Source organism: Melanaphis sacchari, unplaced genomic scaffold (assembly GCF_002803265.2).
Source record: "Melanaphis sacchari strain LSU unplaced genomic scaffold, SCAv2.0 Contig10_pilon_pilon, whole genome shotgun sequence".
Classification (NCBI taxonomy): Eukaryota; Metazoa; Arthropoda; class Insecta; order Hemiptera; family Aphididae; genus Melanaphis; species Melanaphis sacchari.
Genome location: NW_020270420.1, coordinates 1,258,548 through 1,281,767, shown reverse-complemented (window position 1 = coordinate 1,281,767; position 23,220 = coordinate 1,258,548). Strand labels below are relative to the sequence as shown.

Sequence of the window (23,220 nt, the reverse complement as noted above, 5' to 3'; positions counted from 1 at the left end):
TGGAAACAAGTATTGAATCTTTTGTAAAGAGTATTAGTGATTTTGGAGACAATGAGGTATAGAGAGATCAGTATGAAGTGTGCGAATGTGTGATTAGAGCATAGCATGGAGCTTTAGTGATTTAACGAAGGCGCTTCGACTGGAAAGTTTGAATACGATTTATGTTAAGAGGGTCTTATAAATTAATATTTTGTTGCAGAAATTTGTGTGTTTTGAGACAAAGAGAAAGCGAAATGATCGGAATCTGTTATTTAGGATGAGTCATTTATTGTGGATGTGAAGTGTCTGTGTTAGACAGTGGTCAAAGTATAGTCTAAATCATTTATGTAAATTAATTAAAATTTTTTCAGTTAATTTCACATAATATTTTAAATATTTAAAAAAAAATTAAAGAAGTCGCTCACCGCTGTATAGTATAGTAAGTAAAGCTATATAAATGTGAATCATATCTCGTCATAGTGTAGAACACTACTGAGTCAAATTTTAATTGATTTATGCATACCAGTACCTAACCTATACGACTAGAAATCTTGTTTTAAAATTTCAAGTTTTTTATCTAAGCATAACATTTTTTATCAATATTTTTAGAAGAAATACTTATTAGTTATTACTTATTGCTTATTAGTAATTCAAGTTCATTTTTCAATTTAAACTAAAATATAAAATCACGTTTTTACTAATTTCTTCTATTATATTTTAAAGTTCTTAGAATTTTTTCTATTATCTTCCCAAAGAGAAGGTGTACCCACAAACTATGAATTATATAGACGTAATTTACCATCAGAAACCACCTTATTAACAGACAAAAACAAGAAAAATAAAAAATTGTAATACTTGTAAAACTCATACATTTATCCCCGATCGCTCCATTCACTGTCTGAAAGTCTTTTTTTAAGTAACGAAATCAATGTTAAACCGAATATATTATAATCACGCAAATATTATACATAAATTATTCTATTATTTAAAAAAAAAAAAAAATAAATAATTATTATTTTTATGGACGATGTACGTCACGATCGGATAAATATTATTAATAATGATGTGTGCGTGTGAATATTTTATAATATTTATGGTTATACTATACAGTAATATTATTAATGCCGTAAGACATCGGTGTCAAACGCGCGCGGCGGCGAGTCGGTGGTCCCGTTTCCGCGCCGTAATCCCGTCAGTGACGGGCGAGCGCGCGCTTAACAGTGTTGCCAAGATTCTACTAGTCCGGCGGCGGCGCGACGTGCACCTTGCTAGCGGCCCGCGGCCGATCGACGGCGGCGGTGGTCTAGAGACTCGAAGTCTCGAACCACGATTGTAAGTTGTGACACCGCACGAGAGAGCCGGAGTCGTACGTGCACAGCGGCAGGCCACGCACGGGGCGTCCGGCACCAGCATTGCAGCGCACCGAGCACCACGGCAACGGCACTGTACCTACGGCCGCGGCGGCGGTGAGGTCGCTATATAGGAAACCACCTGACACGCCCCCACCGTTTTCCCAGTCATCACAAAGGATCCGCCACTCTCTATAGCTGCATCTTCTAATCAAGCGAGCGCGCGCGCACGTCACGTACACACACACACACACACACACACATTCATATCCACATACGCATTAGTGCGCACACACACGCGCGTTTCAGACGCACGTACCACACACACACAATATATTATATTACTATTAATACTATTATAGTTACAGATACATTTTATTATTATTATTGTTTTTTTTTTTTTTTCAATTTTTTTTTATTTTCTCTTTTGTACGCCACTGACTGATGTGAATAACTTATTAGCGCTGCGCTGGCTCCTCTCGCGTACGGCTGGTTGGTGGTGGTGGTGTCCCGAAAGCGGATTCTCGTCAAACAATAATAATAATAATAATAATAATAATAACATCAGTAGTAACGCAGTATCATATTATTGTCGTCAAGTTATTATAATATCCTCCGACGTTTGCGAGATTTTCGTTCCACCGCCGACGTTGTTCCGTACGTATTGTAATTATTGTTCGAGACTTATTTCGTTGTGATCGCGTCAATATGGCGTAGTGCCGTCGTCCGATTTCGTCGTCGTCGTCGAGCTGCTGCCGTTAACGGTATTGTCGTAGGTAGTTATATAGGTAGGTAGGTAGGTAGGTAGCCGTCGCCACTGTTCAGTGCCAGTGCGATACATAGTTCCGGTAATAATAATTATCATACATCAACATCATACGGTTATTGTATTTTACCTAACCGCCAATAAATAGTACAAACGCGGTTTTGCTTTCATTGTTGTATGGTGCTTTTGGATTTCCAAAGTCTGTGTGTGTAACTGCTACCGAGTAGATAATACGTTAAGTTTGTCGGTGGTGTTGTCGTTGGCGAACCGTGGAGAAGAATTGTCCCCGTTCCATGACTTCGGCGGATTTTTTATCAGCAATCCGACAACGGACATCACCTGCAGTTACCTTGTAGCGTACTAACGTCGCTCGTCAAAACAAACATGACTACGTCTATCAGGTCCATTCCGTCTGACAAGGTATGTCAATTTATATTCTAATCATTTTTAACATAATTTATAGGTTAAAAAACTGTCTGTCTTATTAGAAAGTATATGTTAAAATACATATGATATACCTAATATACACATTGATTTTATCCATTTGTATATGCTATAAAGTTGTCTATACATTTTAGTTTTTTAATTTACAGTATAAGTGCTTGCAGTTGTTTAAATATGATACATATGCATCTTGATATCATCATTAATAACATGTCTACAGGTTGATAGTTTTATTAATAATGATAAATTCAGGCTATTCATTTTTTTGTAGATTGCATAAACTAATTTAAAGAGAAAGTCTACCAGTTCTTTCTTTTTTGTTATGTAGGTTTAGAAATGATTTTTATTATCAAAAATAAATTAAAACAAACTCACAATTATAAATTTTTTTGCCACTAAGTTAAATATTTGCTATGCTTAACTAATGTTTAGTATCTTTCAATGTACCAATTAATATTGCAAGTTAAATATAATTAATTTTTAGTAATTTTAACTATGAAAAAGTATAAATCATTAAGTAGATAGATACATTATGAATATTTTTTGTTATTTTGTGTTAAACATTTTAATTATAGGTGCTTATTGAAGAATATATGTTTAAATGTAATTCTAAATCTTAAAGTAAGCTGCTTCAAGTTAAATAAATAGAATAAACTTATTCAAAATCAATAACTTTTTCTGTACCTAGTTAATTTATAGGTATCAAGTTCAATATAATAATTAAGCCTATAACCAATATAATAATAATTTGTATATAAATGTATTTATTCCTATTTTTGTGATGATTGTATAATATAAAAGAATAAATTTATCAATTTTGCTTAAGTATCTTATGAGTTTAATAATTATATTCTATCATTTAAAATACCCAATTATAAGTAGACATTGTTTTTTATTATTATTATTATTTTAGGTCATGTTTTAATGCACCTAATAATTACTTACTTATTTTGATTGTGTGATGGTAAAGACACATCAATATAGCATCATAAAGTTGCCACATGTAATATTTTTCTTTGATAGATGATGACATTTTACAGTTATTATAACAGTTGTGTTATTAATGAGGTGTCCTCGATACTGTCTATCAATATATTATTATTAAATTATTTATTAGGTACCTATCTAATTAATTTTGGTGTTAATTGCGTATAATATAATTATAATGTAGGTCCTTAATTGTTATCTATACAGACATTATGTTGGTTTAGTTCAAAGTGACTGAATATAGGTTATAGAATATGTCTAAGATTTGATATAGATAGATAGGTTCCTATATTTAAAAAAATATTTTCATATCTAGTTTGGTAAACTTAAAATGTCTTACATTATGATGTTTTTGTAACATATAATTCTTATTTTACTCCAAGAGAAATAAAATAATTCTGAAATATATGGATTTATAAGTATATTTACTTAATTAATGGAAGAGGTTTCAAGTAAAAAAATTAAATGTTTGCCACTTAATAATATATCAAACTATTAAAGTATACCTAGGTACAAGTTATATAATTAGAAGACTGTTCTATGTTTTTATAATGATTGTCTTACATAAATGTTTTTGTTTTATTTTTTTGACTAATAAAACAAGAAATAGGCACCTAGTTAAATTTATCATGAGAAATCTGATAAGCCACAGATACTAGCTATTTTTCTTTATGAAATATTTTATAACTTTTGAATAAAGTAAAAAGTTTTTTTTTAAATTTAAAATGATAGTGAACTCTATTTTTGAAAAAAAAAATGTCTATATATTTATCTAGGTATATGATTTTACTTTGTATTAAAATGTTTTCCAGACAATAGTTAATATTGGACACAACTTCTTCAAGTTGTTGGGGGTAAATCAAGTCTAAAAATTAATACCAATAAATCATTGTAAAACCAATAATTTGTTGTCAAATTTTGAATATTTATTAAAAGAATGAAAAATAGTTACAACTTCGTAGATTGTTATAATTCTTAGTTATTTCTAAGCTTTAATACAATTATTATATTAAAAGAAAATTTTAAGTAGATGAAGAAATGAATTTATTGTTATAAAATATTAGCTTAAGATTATTAGTTATAATTTATGACCATACTTTACAATATACCTACATAATAACTGCTAAAATAATTCTATTTTAGATTTGATTAAATCCAAATTCTTAAAAATTTAAATGTCTTGACCTATACATTTTTACATCTATTACCTATAATTTTTTTTGAGTTATAAGTCCCCTTTGCTTGTCTTACATGTATTGAACATGTAAATATTCATTGCAAAATATCTTTTGATGACGGAACTGCCATAATAATTATTGTTTTACTACCTATAGATTTATATCATAGTCAATATTTGTGTATTGTATTTATTGATCAAAGCATAATCTATTTTCCAGTAAATTTTTTTATAATATTATTTTTTTTTTTTGTAAAATTTATTACTTACAAATAATTTTAGGTCATTTAAAATATTTTTCTGCTTTTTTTTAAAAATTGCATTTTTAGTTCTAAGATCTTTAATTTTGGTAGGTATACTAACTATATTTAAATAATTGACATTCACTATCCTTTTATGACTATTTAAGTTCAAATTATATTCTTATGACCCCTTGATTCTCAACCGGTGTATTACGTATTACCGTGGTGTGTGTTGCCAAAATATTACTTGTTTAAACTGTAAGCTTTCAAAATATAAATAGTATAATATATTAATAATAGTCTTATTATGATATGGTCCATGTGGGGAAGAAAATATTAAAAATACAAACTTAACTTCTGCAGAAAAAGAACATATGAAATATTATTAAATACAACGCTAAAATCTAAATTTGATATGTTTGAAAATGTTTCATTTTGGATTTCTTTACAAAACAAACACACCAGAGTGAGTAAAATGCATTGTAAATTTTGCTTCCTTTTTCAATATCACACGTGTGTGAATCATTATTTTCGACATTAGAAATATCAAAAACCAAAAAAAAAGTATATTTAAAGGTATCGAAATTAAATTATGTGTAAGTTTGTCAAATATTCGCCCACAAATCAAATTTCTATGATCAGTTCACTAATCACAAGTATCGCGCTAATTCTTCTTTATAAACTAATACTTTTTTTGAACTGTTTAAATTTTACTAAAGTAAATTTAAAATTTTTGTTTTTTTATTTTTCATTAAAATGCTAATATATAAATGTACTTATTAACTATAAATTACTTATAAATTTTACTTTTTCAAAAATCCATTACTAGTTGTAAGTGTGTCGTCATTTTTATGGTTCTAAATTAGGGTGTTGTCTTACAAAACCGGTTGAGAACCACTGCATAACTGTATTGTAAGAAATATTTTTAACTATGTTTTAATTTTAAGTTTTATTTTTATTCTTCCCTTCATAAACAAAATTAATTTTTATGTTTAGAATATTAAAATGTTTATGTGTATCTAATAATGTGTTTTTAATTTTAGAGTAACTTAAATGGAAATGGTTTAAAATTTTTAAATTTTAAATTTACAAATTATTCAATTGTAAATGTTCTATAGTTATTCTGAAACTTTTCTATCTAGGTATTAAAATTGATTAGGAATTATGTTATTAATATTATACTTAGATTTTATAATAACTTTGTTATTTTAATTGATATAGGTAAATTATAGATGTATATTTTGAGTTTTTATTAATTTGACTGTTATTAATTTGTTTGTGTTTTATTTTTCATACAAGCACTTAGATATTTGACAGACTAGTTAATTTTTATATTAAGCTTTTAAAATAATGTTATGCTATTATTGATATATTTTTATGTTTTAATTTTGACTATTCACAATAATATGTATATAAAATATAATGTAGGTATATGTGAATAATATATATAGGTAATATATATTTTATTGTTGGGTGTATTTAATTATTATGTGTTATCTTAAAATATAATTACTATTTGGGTAGGTAGATAATTAAAGATGAAGTCATATTAATTGCATTTAAATGTACTGATAACTATAATTAAGTCTTATTTACAACGTCCTTATCACATATTGAAATAAATTATAAAAATATTTTTAATGTAGGTAGTTATTGTAAATTTTGTACTCATTTTTTTAAAATTTTTTTAAATTTAAATTGGAGATGATTATAAAGTTGTTTAAATACTAAGATTTTGATTTTGATTAGATGTACATGTTGATATAATGCTCATTTTCATTTAATAATCTAATACTTTGAAAAATTAATGAGGGTAGCTTTCCTAAGAAACCAAATTAATTTTATATATGTTTTAGTAAGATTTGTTATACGTATATAATATATATATATTTAATTTATATTTATTAATTGTGCAATTTTTTATTTGTACTTATTACAAAATAAATACATAGACATCACTGTTTTAGTAGCTTCATTAGTGTGTTATATTAAGTTTAAAAGCATAATTATTATCTCATTCAAAAGATGGTTCTAGGGGACTAAGGTTTTCAAGGGATAAAGAATTACTATTCAAGATTTTTTTAATTTAAATATTAGTAATTACTATTAAGTTAAAATTTGATATCACTTAATATTTTTTTTTGTTTATGTTCAAAATACTTTTATTTTTTTAATTTTGAAAAAAGATCTTATCCATTTGATTTGCTTATCAATCATCAGTCGAAGGTTTTTTTTATTTTTATTTTTGTCAATGTTTAAAAAAGTAGTTTTTAATGTTAAACACTTAAACACTTGACCTTTAACAACTGAATGAAAAAAATATCCGAACCGTTGTTTTACTAGTAGAATAAAATGATGATTTTAAAACAGTTTTGAGAATTAAAATCCGTACTTAAAATATATGCCCCATAAATTGAATATTTCCTCCATGTGATGGTTAAAAATAATATTGATAGATATTAGGTACCAGCAGTGCTATCAAAGTAGCCTGCCTACAGTCATATTAAAAATTAGTGCAATTATAAATTATTTATAATTTTTAAACGTCGTATTTTATTGAAATTTTTCATAGATAATCGTATTTAACAAATATTTTTTCATTGCTACGTATTTCAAATAACCCAACATATTTCATATTTATACCATTATCTAAGGTCTTAGGTTTGTGTCTATAATGTTTTAAAAATTAGCCCTTTTCAACTTATTGACTACCAAAATTGTTCGACACTAAGAACATAATTCACGAAAGAAAAATCGAAAAAGTTGACACGACAATTACGTATACTGCCATTACTGTATTTTAAATTTTGTATATTATTATTGTATAAATGGAGTTGAACTGATGATAAAAATCCGTTATTTTTAATAAAAACACGTGCATCAAAAATTATATATATATATATATTCATGTATTATGTTTCATAACATCTTTAATATTTCTATTGAAAATATTTTATTTTAAATTGATTTGTGCAATAATTATTTTTCAAAAATGTCATTAATTTACAAGATTATCATATCATATTATTTTACATGACTTCTATTTTGATGATCCATAATTTTATATTGATATTTAATTTATAAATTAATGCTTTCTGAATTGATACATCCGGTATTTTTGAACTATCCATGCAATAGTTTATTTAAAACTATAATTATTTGTACTATACTGTTCTCCAGGGGATCTCACCATTTGTATCTACAATCTATTATTAATTTTAATGATCCAGATGCCATTGAAATGTATTATTGTTATGTAAAATATTTGTCATATTTTAGTTTATTTAAGTTTTATTTTTATATTATGTTATATTTTTATAAACATATTATATAAATAAAATGTTATATATATTCTCAATTTACAATATTTATTGTATAGATGTAACCCGCAAATATTAATAAAAATACCTATTAAAGTTTTTTTTTTAAAAAAATGCGAATATAATATAATGCATAGACCATGGTGTGATCTTCTGATGTATGTATGTCACAAATATTTAGGGATCAATTTAGGTTATTATAAAACTATAAATATATTTTTGTCTAATATTTGGATTAAACAGATATTATAAAAATAACACTAAACTCTTGATTTTAATATTTGAAAAACGATAATAATTTTAGTAGGTATTTAAAATATTTATATATTTTAAATACTAATACCTATATTTTACACTTAGAACAAAAATAGTAAAATCTAATTTAAGAATACTGGATCAGTTTATTAGCGTTTTAAATATTATAGCTTATGTTTCTTAATAATGCGATATTTACAATTCATATTTAATATATCTTTGTTGTGCAATTTTGCAAAAAATATAACAATATAAGTGTAACTTCTACAAGGCTGTCTATTTTATGTAGGTATATTGATTTTATTATTTTAAAGAAGTTCATTCAATGTCTGCGATATTTATGAAGATATTATAAAAGAAATTATGCTAGTTAATGTATCTCATATTTATTTTATAGATAAAAATATTTTATTCATTCTCAAATTAAATGTTTTTATTAGATTTTACTCGATACATGTCTTTGTGTTTATACTATTGCTTAGTATAAGCTCTTTAATAAGTATTATTTTTTGAAATATTTTTAGCGTGACCTATTTTGTTACACTTAAGCAATAAACTAACGCCCAACAAACAAATGTAATTAAAAAAAAAAAAATTATTCGAAAATATTAAATATATTATTTTTACTGAAATGTTTTTTTGATAATAAATTTTGTTAGTGTCTTACAATAAGTTAATAAATTTTTTAATAAAATGTTCAAACTAAATAAGACATACATTTAATAACATATAAAAATAATTAAGTAATTAGATTTAATACCTGCCATTTAAATATCTATATTATTACATTTATATATGTTTTAATTTAATTTAATTGTTTTTTCATAAATTAATAAATTTAAGTCTAAATGAATCATGAATGGTTCAATTTATTTTAATTAAAATAATTTTCTTTTATAGTGTACAGATACTTAATATTGATTAACAAAATTGTATAATATCTTTATAAGTTATATAAAAATACGTTTGTATTAAATACAAAAAAAAAAAAAATAATAAATATATAATATAAATTTTATATTTATAATTTTTTGATATTTACTAGCTACATAAAAACATTGTCATACTGATATTTTTCAAATTTTTAATTACTTATTTTCTTTCTTATTCTAAGAATAAATGAAAAAAAGTCTTTTATTGTCTATGAGGTGTTTTGTCGACTGTTAGTTATCAGCAGTTTTTTCCCTTCCTCTTTGTCTCTTAGTCTACCACAGAACCATCAGAATATCGATTGCGCCCTTCACCCGGTGGTAGGTTTCGTTCTCATTCTCCCTCCTTTTTGCCTTGGAACTGAGCCCTGGTGACCCATTTCCGTTTAGCAGGACCACCCTTTTTGCAACAGACGTGTTCTATTTCCGAGAATAAACTTCCAACGAATGTTTAAATACTACAAAAAAAAATAATTATTAATAAAACATATGTATTTTACAAACAAATCCATCAACTTTTTATCTGTAAAATTAATATTTTAAATAAGACGTACTCTCATGTTTATTTTTTAAAAATGTCTAAACTTACTACTCTTATTTTAGAAGACAATGCATTTTATTGTCTACCTATATAGATTAAAGATATAAATGCAATGTTTGCGAGAACTTAAGTTTTAATAATTGTCGAAATGTTTTACATAAAAGAACATAGAGATGACTCAAAGAGTTAAATGCAATTCTTATTTTTCATTAATAATTTTATAATTTCTAAAAGTTATTTAAAACAAGAATATAAAAACATATAGTGGCAAAAATTACATAATATTATCCGACGTATTATTATAATTATTGTTTATCTACAATATAAATTGCATTAAGAAATAAAATTATTTTTTTATTAAAAAATATCTATGTTAAATATCCAATAGTTTAGATAGGTATATATTACATACTATTAATTTATGTTATAGTTGTATTAATTAATAAAAAAAAAAATATTTAATCGTTTTTTGTTATTCTGGTAAAATGTATATCTTGTAATCATCAATTTATATTAGTTTTAGCTTTATTCATACAACTATATGATATATTTTCGTATATAAATATATAATAATCTACCTATTTTATTTATTTAATTATGTAATTTGATGATTTCATGAAATATCTTATTCTTAACCCAACGCACGTACATAATATATCAATACTTATGTGATGTCCGTACATATTGTCCTTGCTTATAAACAAAAGCATGAATTGAATAGGAGTAGAATGTGAATTTTACTTCCCAGTCTTCAATTTTATTGTTTGTCTTATTTTTTCTGGCAGTCTGATTGTTTGTAGAATCTTCAATTCTGATTTTGTGTTTTACCTATATAGAGTCAGTTTATATCGAAGTTGACATTTTTAAATTAAAATATGGTTTTCAGTTATACGCCAAAGAGCGATAAATTGTCTGTAGATCATGATTTAGTTGTTTTAGTGTCAGTAATAAATGGTCTTAACCCTGAAGATTTGTTAAAAACTAAGGTTCTTTTTGTATAAAAACTAACTTTAATTATAAATTTAAAAATAATTTATTGGTATTAGATTCATGCAGATATTTTAATGTTTATATTTATGTTATAGATAAACCTCAGATTGATTCTTGTCAGCGGTAAAACTAAAGAATTCATATTTAGCCCTAACGACTCGGCGGGTGATATAGCTCAAGCAATTTTTGATAATTGGCCAGAAGGTAAGATTTATTTTTAAAATAGTAGTATTAAAATTAGTACTGTAAAAATTTTAAGCACGAGTATTAAAAATAAATAAAATATTGTAAATTAATTGTATTTGAATTGAAATTAATTATACAATTTAACAAACTTCATTATTTAAGTCCTTATTGTTAGATTGTCGCAAGAAAATTTTAAATTTACCACAAAAGAACATACTAATTATATTTTACACTAATTCAAAGCAAAATTTAAGATTATTTAAAAACTTTTCTTTTAGTTAACTAATTATCTAAAATTTAATAATATATATTACAAAACAAATATTTAGATTTATTTTTCTCTAATTTACTTACTAAGTAAATTGTTTCTTTTTTTTCTAATGTACTTGAATATAATATTATGTTCATTATTTTCACAAATAATATTATGAGTTATAGCTATTAACTATAATTTGCCGATTATTTATGCTTCTAAAAATAAATAATCGTAGTTCAAATAACTCGGACTAATTATTTATTGTAATTAAAATTTAGGACTTTAACTAACGACGAATCAGGATTTAGTTTTCTTAATTTAATTGTTAGAGATTTAGATTAACATGGAATGAAAACTATTTTTTTATAATAATAAACAATACACCATAATAGAAACAAAATTTATAGCATACGTACTGGCTACAAGGTTATAATTTATAAAAATTTTAAGTAATGTTTTAAGTTATAATAAAAATGGCGTGTATCTACTACCTGTCTTATGTCTATTAGAAACAAATAAAAATAATACATTGTTATTGCTTGTAAGTTAATGACGTAAGAGAAAACGATTATTTACTAAAAACAACATGCTGTATTTACGTCATAAAAATACATTTTCATTATTATTATAAATACCTACAATGATATACTTTTACACAATAATAAATAATAATAACAAGCCAATTATATATTTTTTTAAGTATATTTGAATTTAATATTTTTAAAATTTGGCCTAAGCAGACAAATACATTTAAATATTTATTTTTATATTTATTTTTTGTCTCTTATTTTAAAAATTAGATATAATAAAATAGTATTTGGACGTTATTAGGTTGTCATTGGTCTATTCTTATGTATAAAGTAATATTATATTAATCTGAATAGTATATTCTTTTTAGTATAAAATCACGCGTGTTATATGTAATTGAGTGTGACAGTAAAATATGATTTTATTATACATTGCAACTAGCCAACATTTAAAAACAGATAATTTTATTGTAAACACTTGTAGAATAATTAATTGTTAATACTATTTGTGTTGTATCTATAAGATGAAGTTTTCATTTGTATAAAATCATTAAGACTAAAGAGCATTGTTTTGTCCAAGGATATCACAAAGATTCCGAGGATAAAAAAAAATTTTGTGAGGCTCAAAATTCATTAAATGAAAATATGTTATTTAACTTAAAAATATGCGTCTTGTAAAATTTAATAAAGTTTGAAAAATCATATTAAAATAACGTCATATGTTATTACTTATTAGTTATTACTAATATAAAACTTAAAAAATAAAATTTTAAAAATTATTGTTATTGACATTGAAAGATAATGTATAGTATCTATGGCTATTATTTTAATACATATTTTGTATTTTGTTATAAGTACATACAATTATATTTTTTAATTATTGTATTTTATTTTCTTGGACTTGTCTATATTTAATAGTAACCATATTAAATATAATAATAATTTGAAGGTATTATTTTTTATCTATATGGAAATTAACATTTTAGCGATCCAAAAGTGTGACTGTTTTGACCTGACTATTTTGTCTCTGTCATTTCTCTTTCTCATCGGTTTTACTAGTTAAGTATTTTTCTAAAAATTATTAGATCCTTCATTTATTAATATTTAGGGCATAATCTCCCTAGGAATACATTTATTTATGTTATGAATTTATGATACTTATAAAAAATTTAGTATCTAACTTAAGTTGAAATAATACTGATTATTTTTCAGTAAAAGTATTTAAATAATACAATTTTTGAAAATAAATAGTTATAAATATTTTTATTCCAATTTTTTGTGAAATTTTACATTTTTTCATTTAATAACATTGGAGTGAAAGCTTCATCTTTCAATTTTTTTTGTTGGCCGTATTATAAACCATGTAAATGTGCCGGTTGACTGGCAAAGTGGCGACTGAGTTTTTTAAGACTTTCTCTCACTTTGTTTTGCATCTACAAGGTGTATCATGTACACAATAATAACGTTCAATTCAAAACGTATCATTAAATAGAAGAACTACGTATACTAAACGTAGATATAATATATGTAGTTTGATTTACACGCTCATTTTTCGATTTTTTTCTTCAAAATATGTGTTTTAACTGTTTCAAGGTACTGATTTCGGGTGTTTAAAAATGATTGCTCTTCCTTACTTTGGATGTTATGTACCAAAAAAACTAGAAAACTTGACGTTTTTAAAAACTGTGATACCTCTTCATTGTAAAAATCTCAAAATACAATTTTATTTTTTTAGTATTCTTCTTTAAACCGAATATGAAGGGACAATCAGATTTCAACTATCATAATTAATTTTCAAGTTACACTTAAAAAAATATAAAAATTAAGTAAAAATATAGGTTTTTCAGTATTTATTTTTAATAAAATACACAGTTAATGTTCTATTTAGTAAAGCTTAAAATAACTTTAACATTGGGAATTGTTATTTTTCATTCTCCTTTTTCGGGGGCCCTTTTTTATTTACTTTCTAAGTCATTTATCATAATACTTTATTAGTCTGTTATCATCAGGGCTCTTTAAATATGATATATTCTAATTTCTTGTTCAATTGTGGTTCTATATGTGTTGTTAAGATAAGTACTGAAAACCAACTGAACATGTTTTTGTTTTTATTATTATTTTTTAATACCTACCATAAAAATAATTTTAATAATTAAAACTCAACATTTAGATAAGAAAACAAAATTGGAAAAATGTCTTTATATTAAGCGTAAAACATGTACTAATTTAAAAAATAAACTAAGTGTCTTTTTGAATTTTTTTGAGGGTACTAAGAAAGTATGAAAAATAATAAAAAATAATACATTTTTTTAATATAATTTCTTAAATTCAAAAGAGTGACTCTTTTTTTAAATATTCAAATTTAGTGTCCCAAATTATAACTTTTGTAAATAAGAAAAAAATCGAAAATGAGTACAACTAATACGAGTAATATTATACTTAATAACATTTGTTATTTGTTCCAAAACGTATATCAACATTTTTTTCGGTAACTAATTGGATGTTGCTAGGGTATTATTATAATCTAAAACTTAAAGGTAGATAACTATTATATCCACAAATTATTAATATACCTCTATAATATGTTATATATAGTGTGCATACTTGATGTATATTGTTTATGTTTGTATTCATAATTAAGTTTTTAACTTGTAGTGTAATTCTGTTATGATTTAAACAGAATCAATATCACGTTTTCTACAGAACTCCGAGAAAAATATTCATACATACAGATTTTTATTTGACTATAGCTAGTATGGCAACTAATGGAATTATGTATTGTTATTTGTTATATATCATTGCACACTAGATAAGTACTTTTCTAGTAGACGTTGCCCCTCAAATATTTATTTTTTGATTCTGAGTGGATGTATTGCTTTTATATAACATTTTTTGGGTACGTGTTAACAGCGATAATGCTCTAATATTCAACATTGAGGAAGGATTTGGGATAAAAAATTGGATTTTGTTTGTACTTAAAAAAGCCAAAGTTGAAAATTCTCAGTATTTTTCTATAGCACAATCGGGAAAAACCAGTAAAAAAATTAAGGAAAAACATGAATTTTAATCTTCAACAAGGTTTAGATAAAATTTCTTTTTTTTATACAATTCAAAAATAATTAACCTAGAAACTTACAATTTTCAATAAGTTTTTATATTATAAAAACTATTATTATCAATTTCTTTATCTAGTACAATTTACTAAGCTATATTTTAAATCTATTTTTAAACAATTGAAATTTTCGATTGTTTTTTTTTAATGCTATTAAAAGAAAATTGTGATTAGATAAAAATACTGGGAAATTTAATACGGAATTCTTTATAAGTTGTTAATTTCCCAATTAAGAAATATCATAAATTCAATGTCACAATATTTTTTTTAAGCGTTTAAAGATAGAATTTTGAAAAAATCTTAAAAATTACAAATTATTTTGTTTATAGCTAATTTTTAAATTCAAATGTTCACGAGGAAAGATTTTTGAAATGTTCATCATATGTTTTTATTATAATTTTCTATAAATGCCAATAACAAATTATTCATTTGTCATGAAAAAATCTAATTTAAGATGTTCTTAAATCTTTATAAAATTTATAAAAATACATAGGCATAATTTTTTTTATATGTTTGAAGTTCAAATTTTTATAAAGTTTGTTATAATCACAAACATTTACAAACTACTAGTTTTTTTTTTTTAAAGTACTGTGTAATAGTAGGTATCAAATGTACATATCTCATAATTGAATACTTATGGAATGCATGTGTTAAATTTTAATTTATTGATAAATCATATGAGGAAAAACGATTCTGAGTAAAGATGGTATAATCTTTTTGTAACCAAAAATATAAATAATTTAATAATGATATTATGTACTTAATAATTGTTAGTATTTTAATTGTTTATTTTTTCTTGATTATTTTTTATGAAGTATTGATAAAAATCTCTTTCCAAAATTAGATCCTACCAATTAGATCCAACTTGTTTCTAGAAACTTCCTTAAAAATTGATAATCAGAGCATTTTTTAAAAAGTGTCTTAAATACAAAAATAAAAATAGAAAAATATTTTAATTGAAAATAAATATATTCATTGCTCTTTTTAGAATCTAAAATTAGAGCAAAAAAACTAAGAAATCGTGATACCTAAGCGATCGATTTACTTATTTCATACTATATTGTAAATATTGTATTCTAATATTCTAATGCATTAGTGATATTAAAAGTCTCATGATGAATGGTTACATTTAAGACCTCATAGTTTTGGCATTGAAATTTGCAATTGATGTATCTATACGGCTGTCTAGGAATGCGTAATTACTAGTTAGTATCTACTATATAGTATATAGTAGTTATTTAGCAATAAAAAACAAAACAATTAATGTATTTGTTGGAATCATAATTCTTACTTTCACAAATCTTGAGATTTTTTTTTTAGAACATTGTAAAACTATGGAAAAGATTAACTGTTTTTATGACAAGTTTTTCTTTTATCACTCATATTTCTATTGTATTTAATGTGCTTGACTATTGTTGTACATATGATAAGTTATAAGCTTATAACTCAAATAGTATGTACTGGCCTTAATACTTTTTTTATTTAGAAAAATATTTAATTACTGCGGCTTTGTAACATTGCCCATATCTACTGCTTGAATAATATGTGTATATGACATATTTTATTCTACGATTGATTATAATTAATATTATACTATTGCCTATTATATTATATCAGTGTATTTAAACATTAAATTATGCTTTATAATGATTATAGATTGGGCAGACGAAGCAGTCGAAAAAGCAGAGATCCTCAGACTGATATATCAGGGTCGTTTTTTGCACAGCAACGTCACATTGGGTGCTTTAGGACTTGTACCAGCCCGTACCACTGTTATGCATCTTGTACCAAGGGAAACATTACCCGAACCTAATTCACAAGGTGAGATATAATATAATGAGTGAACAATTTCTGGTCACTAGTCGTGGTCTCCAAATGTTACTACTTATTCTTCTAATTCACAGCCAACATCTGAAAATACTAGTTGGCAACCTCAAAATTCTTTGGATCTTTAATTAGTCTAGTGATTGGTATTTAATTGTCATTGTATTAACATTAGAACCATTATCGGCCAAAGCTTAAAAATTTATTCATTTTTATTAATATTATTATTATTTTTATTTATTTCTTATTTTTATCTTTTTTTCAAAGGATATGTAACAAAGTTTATTAAAAATATACATGCACTAATTATTTTTGTTTAAAATTGAATAAATAATTTATAAGCTACTAAAACAATTTAATATTATTTTTATGTTCTAACAAAAAGTTTTTATATAAATTAATTTAATATTGCTATTAAAGAATTTGTCAAATTAAAAATTAAATAGTTAGTTTATATAATTTGAGCTATCTTCAATAATACTAGTAAAATTTAATTCTTATGGTATTGAATTTAAATAATTTTAAAAAAATACAAACTTTTAATTTTAAAACTAATAATGGTTTTGAAAATATAACTCTTCCTTCCTTCTACTTTTTCATACATAGTAATCTAAACTATATAGATTCAGTTAAATTTTTATTTATTAATAAAATAAAATACAATAATTTAATATTATTATTTTTTCTAGATCAAAGACAGAAAAGTAAAGGTGCAAGCAGTAGTTGCTGTTCAGCTGCCTGTACTATATTATGAATGTGTTCTATAATAATGCAAATATTGTGTATTTAGTAAAAATAAATTAAGTATGCTTCAAATGCAACTTTCAAAACAAATGTTTAGTGAGTGGTCTCACCATTTACCCAATGATGAATTGTGACCATTGGTGGGTTAATGTTCTATAGATTTTTTTGACTTGTATATTTTCAGATATCCCCTCCAAATTTTTTTAAATTATTATTATTAAAATTATTATTATTTTTTTTTTTATTAACTATATTATAGATAGGTCTAAGGACAAAAAATGTAATTAAACATTATATTAGGGTTATAAATACATCACGATTATGACACAAGTATAAACCTATTTCATTTGTGTCTGTCTTTTAAAAAACTGTGTTCAATTTATAAAAATGAATGCAACAAATTTATACCATCATGGTTATAGATAACCGAACTATCTCTTATTTTGTATTGTTGCGATTCACGATGAAAATCTGTAATCTTTACTATTTTATGTTATTTAGATTTGTTCTATTTCCTTTAAACAACAAAAAAAAGTTAATAAAAAATAAAAATATTTTTATAAAAATATATATGTATACATTTAAAAAATAAATGTAAGTGCACGGTATATGATTACTGTTCTCCATTTGTCTTTATGATGTATATTATGTGTAAATAGTAATATTCATTCGTACATTTAAATTATGTTTTGAATTATATATTCGGGATGAATGAAAAAAACTTGCAATATCTCAGAGTCGTGCTTTGGTTTGTGCTCATTATTCTTAAGCTATATAAAATATAAACTTGATCTTATTGTTGTATGGATATTAATTATATTGGTTGTCTTAAATCATAATGTTTATAAAAATATTATAGTATAATATACACTATTATCAAGAAACTTAAAATACATAAATTATATTTTTTTTTTTTTTTGCTTTTACTCTCTTCTGTGATTTTTTCGTTATTATACAATTTTTTTAGATATGTAATTGTGTAATATAGTTCATATATACATGTATAATCTCACCTTTTTGATTCTTGATGTAAATTGTGTTTTATTTCTAATCTCCTTATTTTTTTAAACCGAAATTACATTTAGGATTAGGTGTATATTATTATCGTTGTCGTTGTGTAAAGTATATTAAGAAAAATGAATACATAATTATATATATATATATATACATATATAACATATATGATTATTTTAAATATAACAGTATGTATTATTATTATCAATATAGTATTATTTAATATTGTTCGTAAATATTTGAATATTAATTTAATCCCCTAAAAAAAATGTAATGTTAATAATTGTTGTTACAACAATATCTTTGTTAAGTATTGTTCAGTAAAATATTATGACACTTTGTTAACATCTTAGTATAATATTCCACTTAATATTATGACTGATGAGTGAAAATTTTAATAATTGATCTAACATATGTATTTGGTAGTTTCAAATCATTGTTGGTTTTCAAGTATGTATTTTATTGTTCTGTGTACAAACAATTTGAAATATTAAAGAAATTAGGGTTTTATATGAATTTTATTTCTGTAAAATAAATGAAACTTAAATTGAGATTATTTGATCCAAAATTCCAAAATCAATTTTTAATATAGATATTTAAATATAAGTAATATGTTATTATTACTATTATTAAATTATGAATTTATATTATTGGAATATTTGTTTTTTGATAGATTGTGATTCACAAATTAAGGACAATTAATATCTGCAATGTTTAAATAACAAGTTTAAAAATCTCAAAATATTTAATCTTAATATTAATTTAATTTACCATGTGTTTCAAAAATATCCAATGGAATCTAAGATATCTGTATCACTAATCTTGTTTAGAAGCCGATAGATGAGATACGGTGGATTTGTTGTCATTTTGTTATACCGATAAAATTTATTATGTGAAATTATATCCAAAATAACACTAAAAAAGTCTATATTTTTGAATTAATCTTATGGTGGTATTAGATATTAACACTGGTTCCATTGGAGATGAATTTCTGAACATATGATATGGCATACAAGTAATACGAAGAAATGTGTATTAATATTTAATCATTTTTAAACTATTTATGTCCTTAATCTAGAGGTTCCCAACCAAGGTTTTGTGGAATTAAATATTACTATATATAATTAATGTAAAAAATAATAATTTGTTTTATAAAATAAATCATGTGTATATACTATTTTTGATTTTACTTAGGAACTTAGTTAAAGAAAACCAAAGTTACAAAATATAAGTACAAAAACACGATATATTACTATGGAAATATAGAGTATGGACTATAGAATGCCTCCAGAGTTTTAGAAAATACCTAGTGTCCTGAGTAAAAAAGGTACCTTGCCTTAATAATTATTTGCATTAATTATATATGATATGTATATTATATTGATAATTGTATTTCTATTAAAAGGATATCAGAAAAGTATTTGTCTTTTTCTCAAACTCATGTGCACGAAAGATAAAATGTATTTACGCAAAATTTTTTTTTTATGATTTTGAAGTAATTGTGGATTAAAAAAAGTCTATTCCGGAAATTGTAGAAGATAATATTTTTGAAGGTTTGACATATTGGTTTTACTTTTTATTGTTATTTGTCTTAATATTTGAAAAATAAAATGCAATGAATATTAAATAGTGTAAAACAATATTTAGTTAAATAAATATGTCATACTCTTAATAATACTATTCTTTATAGTTTTTACAATTAGTGATTTTACTCTAAGATTACTCTAAATAGTCTAAATCATAAAAAAAATGATCTTGCATGAATACATTTTGTTTACGGGTGAGCTAGAGAGAGAAAACAGACAATGCGCTAACATCCTCTTAGTATTATAACGTAGGCACTTAAATTTCACATTAATGATATATTTATGTACAATAAAAATCAGTTATTGGCCAGGTCGATATAAAATAACAATTATAATTTTCATTTGTATTAAGCAATTTATGAATGCCGTTAAATTCAAAAAAAGCCTATAAACAATATGCTGTTTATAGTAATGTATTTATTAAGGACTGTAAGCTGTTAAGGGGTCTTAATATCAATTGGCTTTAGATAAATTTATTAATTTTAATGTTTTTATTTTTGTGTCTTATCCGTCATCACCTTTTAGGGTAATAAAATTCTATGATCTTTAACTTAATCATTTTTAAATTGGTATCTGCAGGCAACAAATTGGATATAGTTTGTACTTTGAGGGATCGATTTCTAGAACTTTTCTATAAATTCGTAAAAAATAAAAAAATTCTATTTCTCTTACTTCGTTTGTACTTGTTTTGACTAAGACTTTTGCTATGAATTCGTTTAAAATTGATTTTTATCGTATTAATTTATTCGTTTATAATATTTAATAAAATAATAGTGAATAGTAATGCAGGACGATATTGATGTAAGATGTACCTAACTATAGTTATTTTCTCAAGGATATCGATATTCGATATTGATATTTGATACTAATACATTGCAATTTGATATTTATATTTTTACAGAAAATAAATTTAATGATTTAATCAGATTAATATGAAATAATAAATTAAAAAATATAGTTAAGTGGGTACTGGGTACCTCTCTGCTGTAGATTAAAGGTAACTTAACATTATCCAGAGAGTACTACCAGTCCACAAGATGGCTTAATTTATTGGGTGAAACTCAAAAGCGCAAATCGTCTATTTTTTTTTTTTTTTTTATGATAGACCATAAGCTCAAAATAAATATTGTATCCGTTACATCACAAGTTTTATTTTAAAATTGTTATTTATTAAATTTAATTAATCATAATATTGTATTTTCATAATTCTAAAATACATCAACTGCAGTGATTGAGTTGAAGTTAGGTATTATTGTATCGTATTTTATCGTAACGAATTACGGTGAAGGTTGATAATTATTTAAATATTCAATGTATACCTACTGTATAAATTTATGTCTGACTTATTAAATACATTTTATTTTTGTAAAATTTATTTTTGCTTATGGTTTGTTAAAAAAGTAATTTTTTGTGCTTATGGAATATTTGTTTTTACGCTTTTGGGTTGCGTTTGGGTCATATTTTGCGCATATAGGCTACCCTTTTATTACTTTAAAAATGTATTGTGTATTTTTACATGAGTAAGTATTTGTAATTTATTTCAATAATGTGTTAAAAATATTATAAATTAAAAAAAAAATTTAACATAAAAAGTATAAATCGTCAAAACATAATTATTCAATTAGTAGTTTACTAATAAATAACTTAAAATAAGTGTTCACTAAAGTATGTATTATAAAAACGTGACCAATAAGTGCTATACTATTTTTGGGCGAACGAGGTCTTATCCAATATTATAGTAGGTTGATATATTTTTCCCGAAAATATTGTATTTATTATATTATTTGTATTTAACTATTATTGTTATATTTATACCATATTATGTGAACTAAATAGCTCAAAATGTATTAACATCTTTCTTTAAAACCCGTAAAACAGTAACAGATAACAATAGATTAATAATATCTAAAAATAGATAATATTTTAAAATAAATCAACAATTTTCTTGCATATAGTAAAATTCATAATAATATTTAAATACATACAACTTGTAAGTTCCCACAAATAATGTTTTTAAATTATAACCAGGGCTGTGAATTTATAGGAAAGTGCATTTTTTTTTTTTGGTGATTGTAAAACATCGCTTTGTAAGTAAATAATTTGAATTATATAATTACGAATCCATCTATGAAACTTTATTATTTTGCATATTTTTTGCATTTTTTGACGTTTTTAATTTTTTAGGTCATATTTTGCTTTTTTTAGTTCATTTTCTAGTATTTTTAACCAAATTTTGTCAATTAACTTGTTTGAAAACTTTTTTTTATTTTACACAGGCTGTATATATTATGTCAATTTTTTTAACATTTTTATTAAATAAACACTTTTTTGTACTAATATTTAATATCCTGTACCTAATATTAATATAAATATAAAAATTAAATTAAAAACCATTTTAAATGAATTTTATACTATAATTTTTGGCATTTTATATTCCTTTTTTTGCATTTTAAGTGCATTAAATTCACAGCCCTAATGGCTAATTATAACAAATTAATAAACATATCGTTATGTACTTATGTATCGTTTAAACAAGTAATTTAAAATTCTATAAATATAAATGTCTTAATATATTGTTTAGATTTTATTGTTTCAATATGAAATATTTATGAAGAGGTGTATTACATTTTCAAAACTTAGATACAAAAAGAAAAGTTTTTATGAATTTTTTGCAGTTTTTATAATTGTAATGACAACTAAAAAATAACTAAACGTTATATCGTTAATATGTATTAAATACGTATTCTAGGAATAACATCAATTGGGTGTTTAGTTTAGATGTTTACTAGATTGCATTTTTGGAAATAATGAGTTTTATACGTGATATTACAACTGCCAAAAATAAATTAAAATGCGAATTAATGAATTAAATTTTTTTTTAAGATATCATAAACATATAATTGCATATTATGATAAAATTGTATAAGGTACCTACAATAGTTTAATTCAGGGGTCACCAATTAATATTTTTGAAGGATCACATTAAGAATCT

General features: G+C 23.7%; 1 protein-coding gene across 1 annotated transcript; it reads left to right on the top strand.

Moving 5' to 3' along the window:
• Positions 1–1,338: 1,338 nt before the first annotated feature.
• LOC112603528 (ubiquitin-like protein 3) lies at positions 1,339–17,859 on the top strand. Its single transcript, XM_025352136.1, has 4 exons — positions 1,339–2,514; positions 11,075–11,183; positions 16,717–16,881; positions 17,574–17,859. The coding sequence occupies exons 1-4, from the start codon at positions 2,479–2,481 to the stop codon at positions 17,636–17,638; spliced, it is 375 nt and encodes a 124-aa protein (XP_025207921.1). The 5' UTR covers positions 1,339–2,478; the 3' UTR covers positions 17,639–17,859.
• The last annotated feature ends 5,361 nt before the right edge of the window (positions 17,860–23,220 follow it).

What these genes read in the sequence shown, in the direction of transcription:
- LOC112603528 (XM_025352136.1), top strand. Translation starts at nt 2,479, where the DNA reads ATGACTACGTCTATCAGGTCCATTCCGTCTGACAAG. An exon ending in GGTCCATTCCGTCTGACAAG is followed by an intron (nt 2,515 to 11,074) that starts GTATGTCAATTT and finishes TTTATGTTATAG; the next exon opens with ATAAACCTCAGATTGATTCT. An exon ending in TTTTGATAATTGGCCAGAAG is followed by an intron (nt 11,184 to 16,716) that starts GTAAGATTTATT and finishes TAATGATTATAG; the next exon opens with ATTGGGCAGACGAAGCAGTC.